Source organism: Eufriesea mexicana, unplaced genomic scaffold, assembly GCF_001483705.2.
Source record: "Eufriesea mexicana isolate 0111107269 unplaced genomic scaffold, ASM148370v2 scaffold572, whole genome shotgun sequence".
Taxonomy (NCBI): domain Eukaryota; kingdom Metazoa; phylum Arthropoda; class Insecta; order Hymenoptera; family Apidae; genus Eufriesea; species Eufriesea mexicana.
In genome coordinates, this window is record NW_016908738.1 from 240,725 (window position 1) to 261,911 (window position 21,187).

Below are 21,187 nucleotides of genomic sequence, written 5' to 3' on the forward strand. Positions count from 1 at the left end.
CCCCCCCCCCCCACACACACAACAAATAAAATAAAATATATTGTTGCAATGCTGGTATTAAAGTGTCATTTGTTATATGATTATCATCTAAATGTTTTGTTGATGCAGTAAATATTATGGGATAATGTAAAGTATATAATTCATAAATGTGATTCATTAAAAAAGAATTATTATTTTCAAATAGACTTATTTTATGTACAGATCTATACAATTATCTTGTATTATAATTTTATGAATTATGTTTATCCATTGTTCTTAATGGAGTGTTGTTTTCATCTTTTTGAATGACTTTCCTCGTTTTATTATTATATGTAAATACTGTCATATATTATTGTAATAATTTATGAGCATAAAAACATCTTTGTTGTGTGCGTTTACTAGTGTAATACCGAGCGTTCCTCTGTAATTATTTCAGTTAGTAATTATGTAATGGAAACACCCATTTCATCTTATTAAATACATCATCATTAAAGATGAAAAGAAGAATTAGAAATCGAATAAATTATTGACAGAGCATTTAGAGTTCAGAAAGACCATTGGTCCATAATAATGTAATTCATTTTAACACCATTTGTATTCTTATTTATTTTACACCATACTATGGAATACGGGGTTATAACGGCAAATTCCAGGACCGTATTCCTGGTAAGCCTTTTTGGTATGACAAACTGTATAAAATTCTGGATCGCTAGCCAATAAAGCACCACCGTACCATACTGCCCAACGTTGTTTGTGATGTGATACAACGTGAACGTCTATAGGTTTTGGCTGAAATAAAATGAAACATAAGTATTGGCAGTTTACTGTTTCTTACCCATTAAAATAAGTAAAATGTATATTACCGTAATAAGACTTCCACTTAACGTTTCACTAAGTTTGAGGCGTGCATCAACGATTCGTTTTATATCACGTTGTAATCGTCTACCAAAATCCTTAAACATTGTAGAGCCACCAGATAGCACGACATTATTATATAAGGGCCTCCTAACATCGATTGGACAATTTTGAATCACATCATCCACAATTTCGCTTAATGGTATCGTGAAATCTGGATTAGAGAACTAAAGAATACGATAATAAAATTAAACGTGCGCATGAAATTATTTCTTTTTTCGTTCTATTAGGTACTTGAATTTAGATAAACATACTTCAGGATGAAAGAATATCTCTGGTCCAAGAAACCTTTCATAACCAACATCTACTACAAATGGTTGTTTTGTAATACTGTTAACACCTTCATATTTTTTTATTTTAGTAGGATCACTGTCATACTTAGTAAATTCCTTTGAAATATCAGGACATATGTAGCAATATTTTTCTTTAATTGCTTTAGCTGTTTCTAATGATTGTTCAGGCGGTATTCCAATTTCGCGTTCCCTTAACAGACTTTGAATAAAATATGTAATATCACGGCCAGCAATAGGAATATGTTTTATACAACTTCCTATAACAAAACCTTCTGCCTATGTGACAACATAAATTAATTAATTTCAAAGGATTCGTAATATCATGTTTAAAGCAAATAAGTTTAAAACGTATAATTTTCTCCCTTTTACACATACCACAGGTATTACATGTGTTACTCCATCTCCGCTATCAACAACTACTCCTGTTAATGTTCTATCCTCTATTGTTTTAGCTGTCCAAGAAGCAGCTAATGCTAATACTGCTTGTACAGCAATATAAAGACCTGGCACATTAAATGATTCAAACATTATCTCTGCAGTATATTCTCGATTTTCGGGAGTGTTTAATGGTGGTTCCGTAAGTAGAAAGTAATGATCTTCTGGTTCTGCTCTAAGATATTTGAAAATACATTGCTGCAGGAATTTTTCCATTAAATCCCAATCTTCCACTAATCCATGTCTAACTGGATACTAAGCAAAATTTAATGTAAATTGTAAAATAATTTGAAAAATAATATATACTTTGATAGCAATATTAACACATATTAGTATATCAACATACTTTTACAGAATAACCAGTAGCTTCAAAAGCTTCATCTCCGATATAAGCATCAAGATCTTCAACTCCTTTAGTAATCCTTCTGGCATTATTATCTCCAACTTTTGCAGTTTCTTTAATAGCAATTGCAGATGGTATTATAAGCTGAGGTTCCTTATTGCCTGCAAAGCCTAGCTTTGTATAGCTGTAAAATCACAAATGATTATAAATACTTTTTTTTTTTAGATAACTAAAAAAAATTTGTATATTAAGTTCTAAATTTAAATGATTGTTATAAATACTGACTTTGCTAATGTAAATTTATTACTAAATTAAAAGTATACAATCAATATTGATTTAAATTTTAAATTATTAATATGCAGCGGCCGAATATCAACGTACATAACAGAGAAAAAAAAATTAGCTAACAATGTTAAATAGATTCGTGACATTTTTCTAAGTATATTTATTTAATATATGGAATAACATGTATCATTAAATCACACTTTAGCCTATTTACTTGAGTCGAAATTAATTTTTTTGATCACTTACCCCGTACCTACGTCGATTACACATGCAGGAAGACGACCAAGCATTGTGTTGTTCTTGTTTTAACTGATTCTTACTTTTATCCGAAAGAAATATATCTTACCTACTGCTCAAATTTACACTCATCCGCTTCAATTAACCACACCTCACTTGGGAGATAAAGCAGAAGCACACTTCAAGCGGCATGTCCATTGGACGAAATCCCGTTTGATAGATTGTCAAAAGTGGACACTTATATGTAAAATAATCGCGACATCTATAGTGAAAACTCTTTAGTAATAAATACGTAAATTTTTATCAAACTTCAATTATATTCCTTTATTAATTTGTCGCATAAAATTAATCGACTGTTATAATGTATAAGTATCTTGTATGCTTACAAAAATACAACCATCGTTTGTGAGTAGATGTATTGTTAATAAACGCAGAATTATCCCTACTATTTCCTAGAAATATTTTAACAAAGGCACATCTGTGATATCATTAGTGATATCTCAGTTAATTATTAGTTAATTAATAAGATTGGAAAAACAAAATTTTTATTATTCTTTACTTTATGATCATCAGGTTATTGCAGTCGAGCCGTTGAGATTTTTTTAATGAAAATGATACCAAATATGTAGACCAAATAGATACGTCGTAAAATAGCAGTTGAATTTTCCTTTTTTCCCCATTTAGCTTTAGTGTAGAATTCGTTTTTACATTTTAACATTAATACACTTAAGAAATAAGAAAGTCGAAGAAATATTACTGGCAATATTTTCTAAAATAGTAACACGTCATCTTCGTTAATAAACATAAGGTGATCTTGAGCATATGATATTTAAGCAAATGTTATGCATGTAATTTTACCAGGTGGCTAATCGTTACAAATGATAATTTGGTTTACATTATAATTATGATGTAATATAATTAAAATAATCAAAAGATTTGTATCCCTTGCTATTATACTAAGTAATCATATACTTTAAATGAAGTAGGAAATTTATTATTTGAAATGTTAAGTGGAAGTAACAAATTTTATTATTATTTATATGCATCTGCAGGCATGCATAAACGTGTATGCATAATAATCTATTATCATTACATAATTACAAGTAAATTAAATAAAAAGATACAAAATATTATTTCATTCCTATATTCATATGTATCACTTCTTGCATAAATAATATTCTCATAATATAAGCATAAATGGCAGTACATTCTGTCATGAAAAGTAAATGTTTTCACCAGCACAAGAATTATTTAAATATTCCTCCATTTCTTTATGACAATCTCTATGGCAATCTTTATGGCACTTACAAATCTTCTCGTTCTGATTTACTTATGTTTTGATGATTAAATGCAGTCGTAGAATTTTCTGTATCACTAACATATCCTTGTTCACCGGTGTAATGTGTTGGATAAATTAATAAAGGATTGGTGGAAAATATTATTAAATTTCGTTCTGGATAGTATACTTTCCAATCTTCCCTATAAAAAAAGGGCAGTTTTTACATATAAAATATAATTGGAGCATGAAGAAAAAACTATCCTAAAATTTCCACTAAAATAAATTATTCCAATAACATTCTAAGTTTATCTTTTTTTCTTTTTTTCTTTTTTTTTACCTAGGATGAACATCGGATAATATAGGAAGATATTCATCAACAGGTACCAATCGTTTTAATGGCATTGCTTCTACTAGTTTTCTTGCACCACTTGCAGATAAGATATATCCTAATGTCCAATAACTGTAGGCAGCATGTACCAAATATTTTGATCCTTCAATCCAAGGTTCAGCATCTTCTGCTAATCTTTTTCTACCCAGATAACTAACAGGTTTATATTTTTTAATACAACGTTTACTATTAAAGGAAATATATTTGAAATAATAGTTACTTACACCAAATCCCATTCAAATTTAAGATTTTTTAATTCTGCTAAAATGTAATTCACTTTTTGTCGGAAAAACGGTTCAAAACGCACGTCATCTTCTAAGACAATAACACTTTTGAAACGATTTTGCCTTACCTAATAATTTTTCGACTGTTTAATACAATTTTAACAAGTTAATTCATTAATTTGACTAAAATAAATCGTTTTCTCAGTTTTGCAATTACCTTTTTCCAGATATTGTAATGACTTAAAAAACATCCAATTTCACCCATAGTCATTGGTCTGTAATTATTTTCCTTATTATTTGTTTGGCCTCATATTATTTCCAATTTTTATCACACTTACCGATTATGATAAGGATCCATGTATTCTGGCATAACTTCAATCCCTACTTTTTGAAGGCTAGATTGGTTTAATTCCCTGAATAAATAAACAAACAAAATAAATCTTTTTAAGTAATTATTGCTTATGACTGTTAATCGTTTAATTAAATGGAAAATTGATTTTTTAAATATTATAAAAAATTATTAATGTTCGATATATCTCAAAATTATGTAGCCGTTATTAAAAATTATGCCATTAATTTAAATCTAACATGATCGTTTAAAAAAAGTAATTAACGAAATATATAGGTGCGTGTATATATGTATTTACTTTCATGTCGCGACTTACCTACCGTCAACAGCATTGTATGTTTCCACTCGAATTCCGAGTTCTTTAAAAAGTCTATGCATTCTGTTGCGTCTCTCTGGTCTTCTTAAAAGATTTATCATATAAATATTGTCCACTTGCAATGTATCTTCTATGGGGTACTGTACAAATTGTTTTAAATGTATTGACAATGGAAGATAATTATTGTCAGCTGAAAAAAAAAATGAGAATATCACGATACAAAGTATAAATATTGTTTTTCCATTTATTTGCGTTGTGTAATATTTTAAATTCTGCTTCCTTTTCTTTTTACAATCGGTAGGACTAACATAATATTTCTGTCTTAATATTGGTCAGTCTTTGTAGATCTTCCACGATTGTTTCTTTTTCTTCCAGTGGAACCATGATGAACCCATATGTATTATCGTTACAAATAAATAATGGTACATCTAGTATAAATGCGAAGAAAAATTTATTGGAATAGACAAGAAATAGAGGAAATTCTATGAAAGTTTTAGTATTAATTTACCGATTCTATTAGCACTGATAGCAAAAGTTATAATGTCATCTGTAGGACCGTTATATCCGTACAAGTTTTTTGGGTTGTACGTCAAATGATCCGAAATTTGTTTTCTTAAATCTATAAGAACAGCGCTATGAATCATGGGCACGTTAAAACATCCTACTTCTTCTCGAAATAAGATTGGTTCGTATCTTTCCGTTCTTAAATAGTAATAATCACTTGTCATCCCGGCCCAAAAATTGCTATACAAGCCATCAGATTTTAACAACGGAGCAACTGCTGTTTGATTTTTCAAAATTAATTCATTAAGAGTATTTGGATTTGTTAAAAAGACATCTGCATCGAGCATCTAAAATCGAATACAAAAAGAGTAATACTAGTATAATTAAAACATAATTGCGTGATGATTAGATAGATGATTGCTTTAGAAGCATTATTTAAGAATTGATATTCTTAAATCTTTGATATAAAAACAAAGAAAGAAAACAGTTTTTACCCAAATAAAATCTGCCCACATGTTTCTTCCCGCGTTAAGCGCTTCCTCGCGTAAATTTATCACATGTAAAAATCTTTGTGTTGACCAATGAGCAATTCCATTCTCATCCTCGAATTTGTTCGATTTTTCATTAAGATCTGCTTTAACTCCATGATACATGCTACCTTGTTTATTCAACCATATAGATAATATTTCATTTGATTTATCAATATTGTTATCACTACGTATCCTTTAAAAAAAGAAATGTAACTTTTGGTTGTAACAGTTTTAAGATAATTTTATGAATATAATATAATGTTGAGTAAATCACAAATATGTGTATAAATATTAAATAAGTAAACGTTGTTTTTAAATGGCGCTTAAAACGGACTTGACTATAGGATATCAATACATTTTAATTATTGAATTATTTTCTACGCATTCGCAGTAAATTTCTCTAAATTTATATTTTGTGCGTGCGTGCGTGCGTGCACGCATACATACGGCATAGGGGGAAAATACAATTTCTTGACATAAATGATATCGAATAATTAGAAAGTACATATAATGGCATTAGAAAACATTATTAATGAAAAATATTGAAAAATTATTGATATTAAGGAAATATTTTCAGTACACGATAAACTTAATGAATGTTTTGTTTATAAGATAAACTTCGTAAATATATGCAATGCTCATAATGGTTTGAAGATACAAATTATTCCTTAGTATGTTATTAATATGTTATCATAACGATAACGTAAAAAATAGCAATTATATTTTATTTTGTTCATTTACATGATCAAGAATAATTTGCATTTGAATTACATAATTAATATTTGTATTACGATTCATATAATTTTGTCGAAAAAGTGAGGTTACAAAATGTATACTTACCAGAGATATATTCGTTCCTTTGGATAAGTCAATTGTTCTAAGAAAGTCAAGAAATATGGTAATGTATGTGCCTTATTACGTATTAAAATTGTTATTAAAACTGTTGGTTTTTTAAAATTTTGAGCCGAAATTTCCGAAAACACAGTAAGAAATATAAAAATAACACGAAGAAAATTCATTAATTTCATTTTCGTTTCTAATATCGTTAATATCTTCTCCTATATTCAATCGTTACTAATTACTCAAAATAACAAATACAATAAAAGACACAAATGATAGAAAGTGTCGTATACACGTCAACCCCTGTTTTTACCATGTTATTCATTACTTAGTTCCTTCTGATAAAATTTTACTACCCACGTTAAAAACACGTAGTCGGTAAAGCGGTAAACTGCTTTCATAATTTACATTCTTTTTGTTTCTACTTTATGAATTCTCGAAATAATGCAATTAAAAGTGAAGGGTTGCATGCATTGGTCTACTAAAAAATTGTAATTTTTAGGTTATCTGAGTCATATATTTGCACCGTAAAATTTGTATCAACGTTAGATAGAATGTGGTGTAATTATAAATATATTTTTCAAATAATGCGATATTTATATTATGCGATGAAAAATTTTTGTTATATGACATGATAAATGAAAATACACATTTTCATAGAATTCTGTAGAATCATATCAGGTAAAATATATTATTAAAAATAATAAAAATGTTTACAGTGATCATGTTACATTAAACATTCTATACAACAAATACATACACGAAAATATCTTGGAAAATCATGTTTAATGCTTTGCTTGAATTATTTTATCATTTTATTATTTCGTTAATATAGGTTTTACTTTTTCGCTACATTTTTCCTTAGTTTTCGATTTTGTAGTATAACTAAGGCTTAATTTGTCAAAATCTAACATCATAATACCTAAATCACCGCTATACCTGTTCTTCGCCACCTACAAATACATTTCCTTTTAATGAATAACAAATGAGTAATAAAACCAATCTTATATTTCGTTTCTGTACACATACTTGTAGATATTTTTTGCCTCGGATACTAGTGAGTCTTTTATCTTGAATAATAAGCACATTATCTGCTTCTTGGCTCGCTTTCGCGCTTCCAAAAATCGACGAAGTTGTCAATTCTTCGTCGCTACGTTCCTTTCGTGGATGTATTATCATGGTTACATGACAATTGTACACAGTAGCGAAATTCCTAAATCTCGCTATTATATCGTCTTGTTTCCAAAATCTAGAGTGCAACTGCATTATTTTAGTTGAAAGAGAAACATATTCTATATCAATATCGGCCTATAATACCTGTCTGTATGCTTCAAATCACTAGCCATTGTTCCCATCATAAACTGAACATTGTCAATTACTACATGAGCAATGTCATGTACATATGTTGCATGCTCGACTGCCTATGATAGAAGATATTATAGTTCGAAATTTGAATAAGAAAGGTCAATTTTTATAATAATATCTTTACTCACATCCATTACTATTTTGATGCTTTGTTGACCATGAAATGTCATGAAATAAATTGGTAATTTTTCGAAAGTATTTGCATATGAATCAAAATTTTCAAGATTTTCATCTAAAGGTACACCTATCATTTGTTGTAACATTGTTCTTGCTAATCGTGCATTTCTTATCTCGAAGCTACCCCATAATGTATTAACACCTTGCATTGCTAAATCTAAGGAATATTCACTCATAAAGGTTGTCTTACCACATCCTGATGAAAAAATTAACTCATAGAAATGTTGCAATTGAGACTGAATTTATAAATATTATACTACACATATATTACCAGTTGGCCCAGTTAATATTGTAAATTCACCTCTCCTGTGACCTTTCAGTATACGATTTAAAGTTGGATATCGCTTCCACTTTATTCCTTGTACTTTATCATTATTTTGCAAATCGCTTAAGATTTCTTCTTTAAGATCCTGGAAGGTAATTATACTTCTATGCCATAGAGGCTGAGCATTCTGTAGAATATTATTAAAATCATAATCCATTTCGGCGGCTAATTTCGGTCGAGGTTGCAAGTCCGTTGGTCTAATGAAATAACATCGTTTTTCATTAAATTTTTTGGCAAAGTGTTTAGCAGTATACCAACTTGTTGCATCATTTCCAAACCATAAAATTAACTTTTTGAATGATTCCATGTATGGTAATAATTGCTGAGGCAGATTTCTTAAATTATATGGAAGACAGATAATAACATTTGCAGATTTCTTCGACATTATGGCTAGTAAATCATCTATCATTTCTACAACTATGGCAACATTATCATTTTTGTTGATATCTTGTTTAAATTCAATACATCCACTAACTCCAGAGACTGGAATTGTTTGTTCTTTTTGTGAACCAGTCGAAAATGTTTTGTAACCGACTATGGTATTGTTCAGGCCTATTAATGGGAAATATAATATATTGGTTGTCTTATTGTAAAAACAATTTAACTGAATCATATCCTGCTGTGGAATATTCTGCAAAAAGATCGTGAAATGGAATGATTGTTATAATTGGAAATATGCAATGATGTCTTTATAACCTATTTTAATTTATTACAGGAAGTGAAAATCTGTTGAGTAGAATATTATATTCTTCCATAGGTAGATCTTTTACGCTTTGACAATCATTTGTCACACATTTCCATGTTTCTAAAAAACTTTTCTTCGAAGGATAATCATTTCTTAGTATATTAAGTTCTTTATGGTTTTCATTAGACTTCTGTATCGATAAAAATTTCTCCAATATATCCCACGCACCAGTGACATCACATTTATCACACATAAAAAATCCTACAATTAATTTTGAAATTTCCATTAACTGTTCACTTATAATTTTACAACCATAAAATTATTTTTACAATTTCGAAATTTGTTTACCTGTTGTTTTATTTACATATATCTTTGATTTCTCCTCTATATCATTACATATAGGACAATCTGCTATAATACATGTATATCCTTCTGTGACATTTGTGCATTGTTGCTTTAGAAAATGTTTCAAATGTGATACAGACATATTCAGTACAGACTTTTTATTGTTTATATGAAAATGTTGTTTATTGATATAAAACATGTGTTGTCTTTTTCTAACACAAATTCGAAATAATAACTTAAATAACATTTTAATTACGTACAAGTAATAATCTGTTAAATATTTTTCTTGAATAAAAAATAAAAGTCATGATGTCACCTAATCCTTTTCTGTATTATATTCATCTGGACATAAAATTTCTAATTTACATATATTAAGAATAAACTTAGCTATATTTGATATTTTATATACATACATACATATACACATTTATATATATAATATAAATAATATAAATTTACTATAATTCTTTTTTATCTTTCGAATAATGTAAATTTTTAATTTCTTAATTTCAACATTAAAAAAAAGGTCAAATAATTATAAATTGCTTGATATTTTACAAATTTCACATAACAGGCAGCCTATTTTATCTAATTTTATTTTTATGTTTATTATTTATAATTATGATTTCGCATATATAAAATGATGGATATTTATTAGTTGCATATATATATTGTTTGCACTTACATTTGTGTTTATCCTTAAGACAATATTCAATACATATAGTACAACTAAGCGTGTAAGCTTGTAGAGACATCTTATGGGTAAATAATTCTTTATTTTATCGAAAATCAGCTATAGGCATAGTCAAGGATACTTATTAACTATATCAACTTTATCATTTAGGTTGGGTATAATTCTTGAAATCATCGTTAGAAAATCTTTAATTTTTTATCAAACTCTTATAACGTAACAGTTTAACGAAATTTATGATTAGCAAAAAGGTATATATAATTTAATGTATATCATTGAACTTGATACTATTCATTTCTTCAATACTATTGTATTTGTATAATGAATCGCACAAAGTGTTTTCAAATATTGCAATATATATAGTCCGTTAATATTTATTTTTATGAAAACACAACAATAAGGTATTATTATTCTCATCATTATTCCGTACTTACTTACAAATAATTCTAAAATCTTAGTTTTCAAGAAAAAGCACTTATATTTAATACAACTTCTATTCTAACGCGTATATGCATAAACACATATGTATATTATGATGGAAATCCATCTAATTGATATTACTGCCGAGAACATACAAGTATACATCTCTAAAAATATTCAGTTCTTTATTACATAAAAATACTTAGTAGTAGATATATATGTGTATATATTATAAAGAGAAAAAGTTGGCGTTATATACATGCTTGAATTAAAATGATAATTTTTGTTTTAATATCTTGTATTAAGTGAAATATTAAACAGGATATGTCATGTTAAATTGATTGAATAAACAGAATGTAATTTATGTGAAGGTATTTATTTCTTTTATGTTACATTACATGTACTAAAGAAAGATTTGTATTATGATTATGAATTTTTGTAATAAATAATTGAATTTCTTTTATATAAATTTCTTTCAGTATCAGTTTACGTGTACATCAGTTATAACCTAACAGATTGCGTACCATATATGTATTTGTTTTACAGGTTATTTCTCAAATCTATCAATTGGCTGTATTGTCAAATATGTGAAATTAATTATATAATCTTAAATAATTTATAATTTGTATATTCTTTTATGACCCATTATTTGCATTAGGTGGATTATAAAATGAGAGTTCAACTTCTTCTTGTCTATAGATAAAACGAAATAATATAAATGAGTTAAATACAAATTAGAAATTTATATATATATCATTCTTATGTATTCGCGCATACGCACACGTAATATTATGATACATTAATATTATATATATTATAATTACATTAATATATTATAGTATATATATTAAACTTAAAATTATTGTAATGAACAATTTTATCTTCAATTGTTTGTCAAAGAAAAGTCAAGATGTTAACATATGTTTTCTAAGATGAAAAGTGAATGTAATTCTGATCTTACCTCTCAGTAGTATTACTAGTTGTATTATCTTCATCCGTTAATATACCAATTTCATACACCATTGCTTTTATAATATATCTATAATATTAAAATCATATAAATTAGTATATATATTTGTTTGCGTGGAATTTTCAAGATTATGAAATATTCTTACAAATTGTCACCATCTGAATTATTTAATGTGTTATTTATTAACATTGCAGTTGTATTATACTTTGTGTCAGGTACAGATGATGTTATACTTAATTGTACAGAGATATAAAATAAGAACAATGTTAAATATAATACCCAAGAAGTTCTAGTGTCTCGATCAGTTTCACGGTTACACAACATTTTTAACAGTAACTTTAATTTTCAAGCAAGCACTTTTATAGTCGTTATTGAAGCCTTATTAGCACCACTCCCTCTTCTCAAGTTATGGCTGCAAGATACGTCATAATATACATTTTCATCTTGTTCATAAGTAGGAATGGAAAATTTGTAAGAGGCAAGTTCTTATAATGTACTTGAAATATTTATACATGTGTATATGAAATGTAATAATTACACACACAAATAGGGCACATCAAGCTTTTTATAATGGAAAATAAATATCATTTTAAATGATACCATTCTATACAAAAATATTACTTTGCAGAATGGTTTGTGGTTTATTTATACATAAGCTATTGATAGTTTATTAGTAAAATATATGAAATAGTTTATAACAATTCAGTTACTCTGTATTTGAATGTAGCTTTCCTAATTACAGATTTCTTGCATAAATGCATAAAAATAAGTATTTACCAGTTACATTATTATTTGGCTACTGTTTTAATTCAATTTACCAAAGTACATAATGATTTATTTTCAGAATTATATTTATTGTTATATTATATTTGAGTAAAATAAAACATACAAAATGTCCTCCCAACAAGTTACGGTATAATATGTTTCCATACTTATTAAATTAACGCTTCAGTGCAAATAAAGTACTTTATGCAGTGCACATTATAGATACGTATGTATTTAAAATGGAATTGAACAAACATTGGGGATTTGAGTATTTGCATTGTCAAAGAAATAAACATATTTACATACAACTGGTCTTTATTTAATTTAAATGTAATACTATAATATCTATTAAAAAAATAAAAAAATAAAAAAACAGAACTTAATACTCATTTAAAAATTTTAATCTTTCAGTGATTTTTAATATAATATTCATAACACTAAATATGATATTAATGATAACAATTGCACTACCACTTATTGTAATTGCTTTGTGTTACAAAATGTACTTAACTATTATATTATTTAACTGAAATATATCATATTTCTTATGTATACAAAATAGGAAGTAGTATTTCATACATCTTTTTAATTATTTTTGATACACATGTTTGCATTCAATATTGTCTGTAATATTTATTTACAAATTCTATTCTTACATATGTAAGTCTAATTATTTGATATATATTATATAAATATTAGAGAATTTTTACTGTAATATAAATATGCATTTATAAATATTTTATTATCACGATACTGTTTTATGGTTGTGTAGTAGGTTTAGGAATATCGGATTTAAAATTACTTGCTATTTAAAATACATTAAAACTATATTATACTGTATAGATTGCGAAAATACTCCCCTGGTCGATACCGACGGGAACATTGGTATTATTGTTAAACATGAGGTGGTACGAAAAGTAACGTGTAATATTTGAAAATAGACTGTTATTTCATTTCTTGTATTAAATAGTATCGATTACTATTAGGCAGGTTCTAAGTTGTTGAAATAACACAGGATATAAGCATTTTTTTTAAGGGTTATTGATCTAAATTATTAACTTCCTTAGGTCCAGTGAGGTTATACGAAGAGCATACAAGCAACTTTAGTAGTTGATAAAACTGTAAAAATTGTGCACAATGAATCCGCCAGACCATAAAGGACTTGCAATACAATTGAATGAGTTAAGAGATGCAAGAATTAAGAGATTGGAAGAGTTAAGAAATGGACGACTGAAATTTGTAAGTAATAAGAAAAATCTTCACATGTCTGTTATATCAGGATTCTAACACTTAGTTATATTATACTTTTAACTAATATATAAGAATAATGTTTTTTTAACGGTAATATCGTATTGTATCAGAATAGATCTAAAAAACTTCGAATCAAAATGTAATTAATAAATTATAGACAAAAGAATCATTTGATGTATTTCAAAACTGTATGAAGACAACAGCTATTTATTATTATGGTATACCTTGTGGAGTGGCGAGTGCAGTTTTATTACAGCATTTCTTACCTAAAATGAGGTTTCGTAATATGGCAATAATTAGTGGTAGCTTAATATCGTATTTATTTGGAAAATTTAGCGCTGTATCAAAGTGTTACATGGAGTCATGTGCATTTTTATCTGATGATTCTGCTAAAACAAGGTATTACTCAGGTTTTTACAATTGTATTAATATTTAATACATAATATTTTAATTGGCTAACAAAGCAATATAAAATATATTTAGACAACAATCACTATATACTGTTGACGATGACAATAATTCAGATCAACAAAATGAAGAAGACAAACATCTTTTACCTTTTGACGATGTACCAAAGGAAAGTTCAACATGGGATTATCATGATTCCCAATTTGAAAGCTATTGTAAGTTTATTAATAATATATACATATGTATTTGCATGTGCACGAATAAACATAATTAATATACACATTATGGGTATATTGTATTACATATATAGAATTCGATAATTGATAATCTTTCCAGTAATTAAATTTATAAATTATATTTTAAGCAAATGAATTAAATGATACAAGTGATAATTTACAAGAAGAGGCAATAAATATACAGCAAGGAAAGAAGCGTGTGACATATGACGAATTATGGAAGGAGCACAGACTTAAAGAATTGCAGACCAATAATTACGGCTTGAAGTATAATTCAAATCTTGTATTGTTATGTACATGCTATATATATATATTACATTTATATATTACACTTACAGTTATGGTAGAGAGAAATTATTTGAAACACAAAAGAAGAGAGAAAAGATGGAACCAATAACTCCTGAAACAGAATTCGAGAAGAACGATAATCTATCGAATTGAAGTAAACTTATGTATCTTTGGTAAATAAATAAAATCTTAAGTTTACATGCAGCAAATTGTTGCATAATATTAAATCGTGGTAACAAAGGTAGCAATAAAAATAAAAATGTGTGAAGACATCTTTATGTTCTGGATTTTTTCGTTGTAAGCATTTATCCTTAATATTGAAGAAGATCATAATGAATTAAGATAAATGTTAAAGATGAAAGTAAGAATCATACTTGCAATTTATAAATATTTTTGTGCAATAGGAAGCTATATTTCTATAAATTAGCAAGATGGTAAATGTTTTATAAAAATATGCCTTTTTTATGTTAGAATTTTGTAAATGTAAAGATAAGAATTTAACGGGATAAAAGTAATCTCGTTAAAGAAATGTAACATAAATTTTTGTGGTGCAAGAACTCGCTAGTTTCATAATTTATTCATTATTTACCGTTTGTTACATTCTGATATTGTCACTAAAACTCGTACAGATTATCGTGTTACGTTTAAACAAATTGTGCTTACATTTTATTATCGTGATTAAAATTTTGTTAATATTATAATTGAGTAATATTATGAGTGTTTATTTATACGGAAGCAGTTGATAACAAAGATGCATTATTTTTATTAATGAGTATTTTGAGTTTAATATGTATGTTTTTCAAATGAACTATTTGTCATTAGTTTAAAGATAAAATTTATCCAGTGAAATAAATGTATGTACAATAATTTAGGATAGAGAAGAAAATGATGATTCGTTGTATTATTAATCTTTCTTTAATTATCTTTTTCAAATCAATAAAGGAATCGGATAAACGTATAACTCATAATAACATTAAAGCAGAGTAAATGTTTATTCGTATTTTGATTGTTACGATAAATGCAGGTGAAACATGGTTATTTTTTTTTGGCAAAAAACGATTGTTGAACGAGTGCGAAACACGATGATGTTTGACGAATTATAGGAACAATTTAATTTAAGAAAGAATATAGTTAACTTGGTGTATAGCAAAAATATATATATACAATTATTAATACTATTATTATTTGCTCAAGTTCTCCGAAAGATATGGAAAAAATATTTGATAGTTTGAAAATGCTGCGATTGAAGATAGGAGAATGTTCTCATTCGAAAGTAGAATAAAACAACCCGATGATGTCGTGAAATCTAAGAGAATATGATCTTGACATAAAGAAAGAACATATCGATGGTAAAATTTACCCTGTGAAACCCAACAACTGCTTCCGTTATATTTTCTTATGTTACGAAATACGAAAATAGCAACTGAAGAAATAGATAAAACATGTCCGATCATGGACGAACGAATTGAAAATTTTCGTTTTTATCTTTACAATTATACGATTATATAATTCGTATATATTCGTAAGGGAAAATAAATATGAAGGTGTGAAATTGAAGGAAAACATTAATAAATATATAAAAATGGCCACTCATTGTCCAAATAACGAAGTTCATCTTAAGAGTCTATCGCTATTCAAATCTTTTTGTTTGATTGCAAGTAAAAAGTTGAATCGGTTGATAAAATTGAACGAATAACAATAACATAACGGATGAGGAGATTTCATGGTTTCCCGAAAATGTTGTCGTAGGAGTCACAAGTGGAAGAAATAACTTATAACACCTTGTACATAGAATAATCTAAAGAATGGAAGAAAGCGGGTGATTTTAGTATGACAATTAATCGATATCTATTTAAATTACCGAAATATTACCGAAATATTACCGAATATACAATAGTATGATAATGCATTATACAAGTACGTTAAGTTTAGCTTACAGATAGTCAAATGTCTGAGTATTGGTAAAATTAAAGTATATAACATTTAAAGTAAATATATTAAAGTATAAAGTATAAAGTATAAAGCATTAGTCAAGATAAATGAAATTAAGTCGAGGAATAAATAAGTACGACGACACGAAGGAAAGATGTTTTTGCAGAACAGAAGTACTTACACGGTACATTACACTGTGCAGAGGTGAAAAGTAAGTACTTAGCCGGCACTATACAGGATCAATAGAGATATCTCGATCACCTCTTCGGACTTGATCTTCGATACTTGCGAAATTTCTGTTTTTAGGTTGTTCGTGGTATATATTATCCCGTCATGGCTTTTATTTTACCTTTTACCAACGGTTAACACTTTAAGTCGAGTCTACGTTTGCGCGAATTTTGCGCTCTATCCTATTCGGTCTTGAAATCCCTGAAAATTCTCTTCGCCACGCGATAATATAGGTGTTTAAATTTTCGTCTGTGATCGTATGAAATTGAAAATATAATTCTATCTGTGCAACTAGGGGATTAGTTCGAGCTGCGTTACTTTCAAGTAACTTCTTTTCAGCTTTGCGTGATATTTACGGAGTTGCTATATAACAAGACCGATAATCATGGTAATATCTTCTTAAACGTCTTTGTTTCTGGAAACGATGAAAAATTCGCATTACGTTAGGTTCGACTTTGAATCTTTTTACTTAATCGTTCATTTTCATTTCGTTCTTGTAAGAATTGGGAATTTTCGTTCTTTCTCGTTTCATCATCTCGCCTCGCGATTTCAGTGCGAAGCATAGAAATATCGTAACGGAGAATCGATGAATCGAAAACCGGCATGTTTATACCATAGTAGTCATTGATCATCGATCCAACGAAAATTTTCACGGCACGGTGGCGAACAACTAGCACGATGTCGCGGGGAATCGTGCAAAGAGGGCTGCGTGCAGCCAGCCATTGGCTATCGAAAGCGACCAATGGGCGAGTACTCCCATTCATAAGTAGCGCCGCTTTCGTCGTGATAGTGGGGGGTCTTGTCTGTGATGCAACACGAATTCTAGCTACATATATAAGTAAGTAAGCAAGCGAGTAAGTAAGTAAGTAAGTAAGTAAGTAAGTAAGTAAGTAAGTAAGTAAAGTAAGTAAAGTAAGTAAGTAAGTAAGTAAGTAAGTAAGTAAGTAAGCAAGCAAGCAAGCAAGTAAGTAAGTAAGTAAGTAAGTAAGTAAGTAAGTAAGTAAGTATGTACGTATGTATGTATGTATGTACGTATGTAGTTGCTTCCATGATTCCGCGGACCGACCCCTGACTCTCAACACGCTCGCGCCTTCGTCCTGCCGCGTTTTCTCTACCTACCTCCCTCGTTTCTTCATCCTTTCTCATTCTCGTCCGTATTTTTTCCCAATACCGTTCAATCGATTCGTTCTCTTCGTTCCTGCCTTTACCTCATCGCAGTTACATTTCTTCTCATATTTTTCTTATTTACATTACTCATCCGAATGTTTCTTTTCACTCGAGATCGCTCGACCCATAATTCGTAATATGCTTTCGCTAATTGGTGTACACAGCGAGTAGATATACCGAGTATATATAGTAGCTAAATCGGGAATGGAACATGGAACATGAAAGAGTTTTAGTCGAATGTCTACGAATGTTGCGTCGCAAGTTCGACAATTGCGTATGTACATAACAATTCCTGTCCCTTTGTACGATTACGAACATAACGATCGTTGATATTGTTTTTCGGTCTGCGCGATTTTCGATCTATATATGCGCAACCCCTTGCACGTTTGGTTTTGTCGCTTCATCGATAAAGATGTGCTTTTGTCAGGACGATTTATAAAGCGAGAGAGAGAGGTCTTTAACTCGTGATTAGCTCCAGTATGTAAATTGAACAATGGCGCACCCGGCAAAGAAGTATAACGCGGAAGGAAAATTTCCCTTCGGGGAAAATCTGTTGTACGAATTGGTTGAATCGAACTGAATGTTTGATTTCGACGGACGTTGTTTGTAACGAATGTTGTTTGTAAAGAACGAGGAGGAATTGGGGTGCAGAAAGTAACTCGTAAAGATCCACGGTGTGAGACGGTTGCGATTCACGTGTTCGTTCGGTTTAAATGATCGCGCGTAGAAAGGGGAGTCATGCAGGTGCAGGTCATGTGAAATATTTGCACTTTGTCGTAATTTGCGTAACCCGTTGCATATATAATAAATCTGCAAAGCTAAAGCGCCACGATAGAAAATCGTTTCACAATCTAAAGAGAAAGGGAATCTCTGGTTTCGTGGGAGGGGAGAGATTCGAGATGCCTGTTGCAGCATATAGGTACTATACTTATAGATATACCACGATTGGTATGAGTTGACGACAGTACGAATTCGAAATTTCGAAATTTTCCTCGTAGCCTTTGTCAGCTGGTTCTTTCGTTATCGAGAGATCGGATATGGACGAACCAAAGGATCGACGAGAAAAGAGCGACGCTCGAGAATTTCTGCTCAGTGTTCTCGGTGAGCAAGTCGCAGGATGATGTTTGAGAGATTCAGTCGAGAAAAATGATTCGCGACCGTGCAGTGGATCGATGTGTATACAAAACAAAAGGCGAGACTAGTCGTAGTTGGATGACGTCAGACGAGCGTTGGCGGAATGACTATGGCCGTTCCCATTCCCTAACGAAGATGATCGAGAGAAGCATATATACATATATACAAGCAGATGGAGACAGAACAGCCGTGTAACTATAAGTGCAACGGGACCCGAAAGAATAAAAGAAGTGTTTCTCTGTCTCACGCTTATCGTGCTAACTTTGAAACTGTTCTAGTCCCGTTCGAACAAGGAACAGGGTATCGTTCGCCAATCACGATGCCAGACGCAACCATCGTATTAGATAAAATTAGGTTAAAATAACCGGTGACATTGGAAGATTAGAAGCTGTAATGTCGCGATATTCCGTTACGACAGATAAGGATGAAAGAAAAAAGGAATATGAGACAAAAGCTGAAGAGAAGAAGCGTGTCAAAATCGTTGGAGGTGGAAATCTTATATCGAAAGACGAACGAAAACACGGAAAAAGAAGTACGGCGCGTGTACGTAAAGCTACAAGAAAAACGACAACCACGTTTCGATGGAAATAAACGAATAAATTTAATAAAATAGAATTAGATAAGTGGAGGGGTGTGCGGGAGGAAAGGGTAATCGGCGGTGAGGGGGGGGGGGCATGTTTGATGGTCGCCTAGACAGCTGGAATCGGTCGCGCCTTGGGCGTGAGCGAGCCATAAGCAAAAGGCAGAAGTTGATGCGAGGGTAAAGAAACAGGGAAACAACGAGGGAGTGAGTTGACCGTACAAAAACAGAGATCAAACGACGCTGGTGTGGTAGAGGGGGAGAGATAGAGAAAACAGCTGAGAGAGCGAGGAGGAGAGAGTCAGGAGCATGGATTGTGGAGGGCTACGTTCACCGGGCAGTTACTCCGGAACCGTTGCCTTGACGACACGCATCCGCGCATGCGCGTATGCGACGCCACGGGTGCACCACGATCGCGTCACGAGCACCAGTTGCGTTCACCACCCTCACCTTTTACCACTATTATAAGCTTTTCTCCATCTCTGTTGCTGCTGCTGCTGCTGATGCAGCTCCTTGGTGAAACCGTCGCTATTGTCGCTACCATTGCCCCACTAGTATCTCACCATCATTGCCCGCTGTCGTCTTGTCCGCTACCATCCTGTCCCATCACTGGTAGCTTTCCGTAGCGTTATACGCATTGCCGCCTTCGATGTCGTTCTCGTAGCTTCATTTTCTAGCATTATTTTCTCTCGTTATCGTTAGATTTATCCATGACTGTTTCTCTTAACGATCTGTCCGTCGCGATTGCTTTATTCTCTTCATTTAGTTTTCTTTCCACTTTTGCTTAATTTTTTTTATAACTGTTTCTCGCACTTGTATACAGAGACGACGGATATAACGTGTAAAAGGAACGTGGAGTATGTTTACGGCATATCGGTCGGAATGGACAACACTGTTTACACGTACCCCTATGCATATCGTGACATTTTCGACGTATGTATGTACGTCGTTGCATTCTCTTTGAAAATTTCAACATGAATAGTTTGAAAGCTACTACTTACTATTCCATTTCGAGATTACCCTCTAGTTTCCGGTGATTGCATAGCTCGACCTTCGATTCCTCCGTTTCAACGTTTTCTCCTTCTCCAACTTTGCCACCACCACCGTTACCTTCGCCACCTCCACCATCTTCGTTACCTTCACCACTTTCGTCACCTTCACCACCTCCGTAACCTCCACCATTTTTGTCACCTCCACCACCTTCGTAACCTCCACCATCTCCTTCAATTCCACTACTACTACTACTACTACTACTACTACTACTACTACTACTACTACTACTACTACCACCACCACCACCACC

At 30.5% G+C, this 21,187-nt stretch overlaps 6 protein-coding genes across 10 annotated transcripts in view; 1 reads left to right on the forward strand and 5 right to left on the reverse strand.

Annotated features, from left to right (window-relative positions):
- Positions 1 to 245: 245 nt before the first annotated feature.
- Positions 246 to 2,684, reverse strand: Arp3 (Actin-related protein 3). Its single transcript, XM_017897687.1, has 6 exons — positions 2,497 to 2,684; positions 1,969 to 2,149; positions 1,563 to 1,877; positions 1,149 to 1,463; positions 843 to 1,061; positions 246 to 768 (listed from the first exon to the last, which is right to left on the reverse strand). The coding sequence occupies exons 1-6, from the start codon at positions 2,538 to 2,540 to the stop codon at positions 589 to 591; spliced, it is 1,254 nt and encodes a 417-aa protein (XP_017753176.1). The 5' UTR covers positions 2,541 to 2,684; the 3' UTR covers positions 246 to 588.
- An 892-nt stretch (positions 2,685 to 3,576) lies between these two features.
- Positions 3,577 to 7,125, reverse strand: LOC108545979 (glycosyltransferase 25 family member). Its single transcript, XM_017897866.1, has 10 exons — positions 6,918 to 7,125; positions 6,042 to 6,270; positions 5,552 to 5,894; positions 5,352 to 5,471; positions 5,044 to 5,233; positions 4,717 to 4,791; positions 4,596 to 4,653; positions 4,379 to 4,506; positions 4,104 to 4,307; positions 3,577 to 3,966 (listed from the first exon to the last, which is right to left on the reverse strand). The coding sequence occupies exons 1-10, from the start codon at positions 7,103 to 7,105 to the stop codon at positions 3,792 to 3,794; spliced, it is 1,710 nt and encodes a 569-aa protein (XP_017753355.1). The 5' UTR covers positions 7,106 to 7,125; the 3' UTR covers positions 3,577 to 3,791.
- LOC108545980 (uncharacterized) lies at positions 6,900 to 15,107 on the forward strand. 5 transcript variants are annotated; one of them, XM_017897868.1, is made up of 6 exons: positions 6,900 to 6,975; positions 13,728 to 13,899; positions 14,069 to 14,310; positions 14,395 to 14,534; positions 14,684 to 14,822; positions 14,894 to 15,107. In XM_017897868.1, exons 2-6 carry the CDS (start codon positions 13,798 to 13,800, stop codon positions 14,994 to 14,996), a joined length of 726 nt encoding a protein of 241 aa, XP_017753357.1. In that variant the 5' UTR covers positions 6,900 to 6,975; positions 13,728 to 13,797; the 3' UTR covers positions 14,997 to 15,107. The 5 variants fall into 5 exon arrangements, with proteins under 5 accessions (XP_017753357.1, XP_017753360.1, XP_017753361.1 ...); XM_017897871.1 differs by having other exon boundaries at positions 6,907 to 6,980; XM_017897872.1 differs by lacking the exon at positions 6,900 to 6,975 and adding an exon at positions 11,176 to 11,296.
- On the reverse strand, positions 7,736 to 10,061 carry mtDNA-helicase (mitochondrial DNA helicase). Its single transcript, XM_017897640.1, has 7 exons — positions 9,818 to 10,061; positions 9,498 to 9,730; positions 8,731 to 9,415; positions 8,411 to 8,655; positions 8,235 to 8,338; positions 7,947 to 8,166; positions 7,736 to 7,870 (listed from the first exon to the last, which is right to left on the reverse strand). Exons 1-7 carry the CDS (start codon positions 10,059 to 10,061, stop codon positions 7,736 to 7,738), a joined length of 1,866 nt encoding a protein of 621 aa, XP_017753129.1.
- Positions 11,413 to 12,442, reverse strand: LOC108545981 (uncharacterized). The gene is made up of 3 exons (XM_017897873.1): positions 12,041 to 12,442; positions 11,887 to 11,964; positions 11,413 to 11,618 (listed from the first exon to the last, which is right to left on the reverse strand). Exons 1-3 carry the CDS (start codon positions 12,217 to 12,219, stop codon positions 11,561 to 11,563), a joined length of 315 nt encoding a protein of 104 aa, XP_017753362.1. The 5' UTR covers positions 12,220 to 12,442; the 3' UTR covers positions 11,413 to 11,560.
- A 5,777-nt stretch (positions 15,108 to 20,884) lies between the features above and the next one.
- LOC108545846 (glycine-rich cell wall structural protein 1.0-like) overlaps positions 20,885 to 21,187 on the reverse strand; it is a 666-nt gene continuing 363 nt past the window's right edge. The window contains exon 2 of the mRNA XM_017897641.1: positions 20,885 to 21,105. Within this exon, the coding sequence (XP_017753130.1) occupies positions 20,885 to 21,105 (221 nt within the window). The remainder of the gene's footprint in view (positions 21,106 to 21,187) is intronic.

Coding starts and splice junctions, on each gene's coding strand:
- LOC108545980 (XM_017897868.1), top strand. CDS start 13,798: ATGAATCCGCCAGACCATAAAGGACTTGCAATACAATTGAATGAGTTA. Junction 13,900..14,068: donor GAAATGGACGACTGAAATTT/GTAAGTAATAAG, acceptor AATAAATTATAG/ACAAAAGAATCATTTGATGT. Junction 14,311..14,394: donor GATGATTCTGCTAAAACAAG/GTATTACTCAGG, acceptor AAATATATTTAG/ACAACAATCACTATATACTG.
- Arp3 (XM_017897687.1), bottom strand. CDS start 2,540: ATGCTTGGTCGTCTTCCTGCATGTGTAATCGACGTAGGTACGGG. Junction 1,062..1,148: donor AGATATTCTTTCATCCTGAA/GTATGTTTATCT, acceptor CGTATTCTTTAG/TTCTCTAATCCAGATTTCAC. Junction 769..842: donor TAAGTGGAAGTCTTATTACG/GTAATATACATT, acceptor ATTTTATTTCAG/CCAAAACCTATAGACGTTCA.
- LOC108545979 (XM_017897866.1), bottom strand. CDS start 7,105: ATGAAATTAATGAATTTTCTTCGTGTTATTTTTATATTTCTTACTGTG. Junction 4,792..5,043: donor TACAATGCTGTTGACGGTAG/GTAAGTCGCGAC, acceptor TTATTTATTCAG/GGAATTAAACCAATCTAGCC. Junction 4,654..4,716: donor ATGGATCCTTATCATAATCG/GTAAGTGTGATA, acceptor AAATAATTACAG/ACCAATGACTATGGGTGAAA.
- mtDNA-helicase (XM_017897640.1), bottom strand. CDS start 10,061: ATGTTATTTAAGTTATTATTTCGAATTTGTGTTAGAAAAAGACAACAC. Junction 8,656..8,730: donor AATATTAACTGGGCCAACTG/GTAATATATGTG, acceptor TTTTTTCATCAG/GATGTGGTAAGACAACCTTT. Junction 8,167..8,234: donor GATTTGAAGCATACAGACAG/GTATTATAGGCC, acceptor GTTGCACTCTAG/ATTTTGGAAACAAGACGATA.
- LOC108545981 (XM_017897873.1), bottom strand. CDS start 12,219: ATGTTGTGTAACCGTGAAACTGATCGAGACACTAGAACTTCTTGGGTA. Junction 11,965..12,040: donor AATTCAGATGGTGACAATTT/GTAAGAATATTT, acceptor TTAATATTATAG/ATATATTATAAAAGCAATGG. Junction 11,619..11,886: donor ACTAGTAATACTACTGAGAG/GTAAGATCAGAA, acceptor TTTTATCTATAG/ACAAGAAGAAGTTGAACTCT.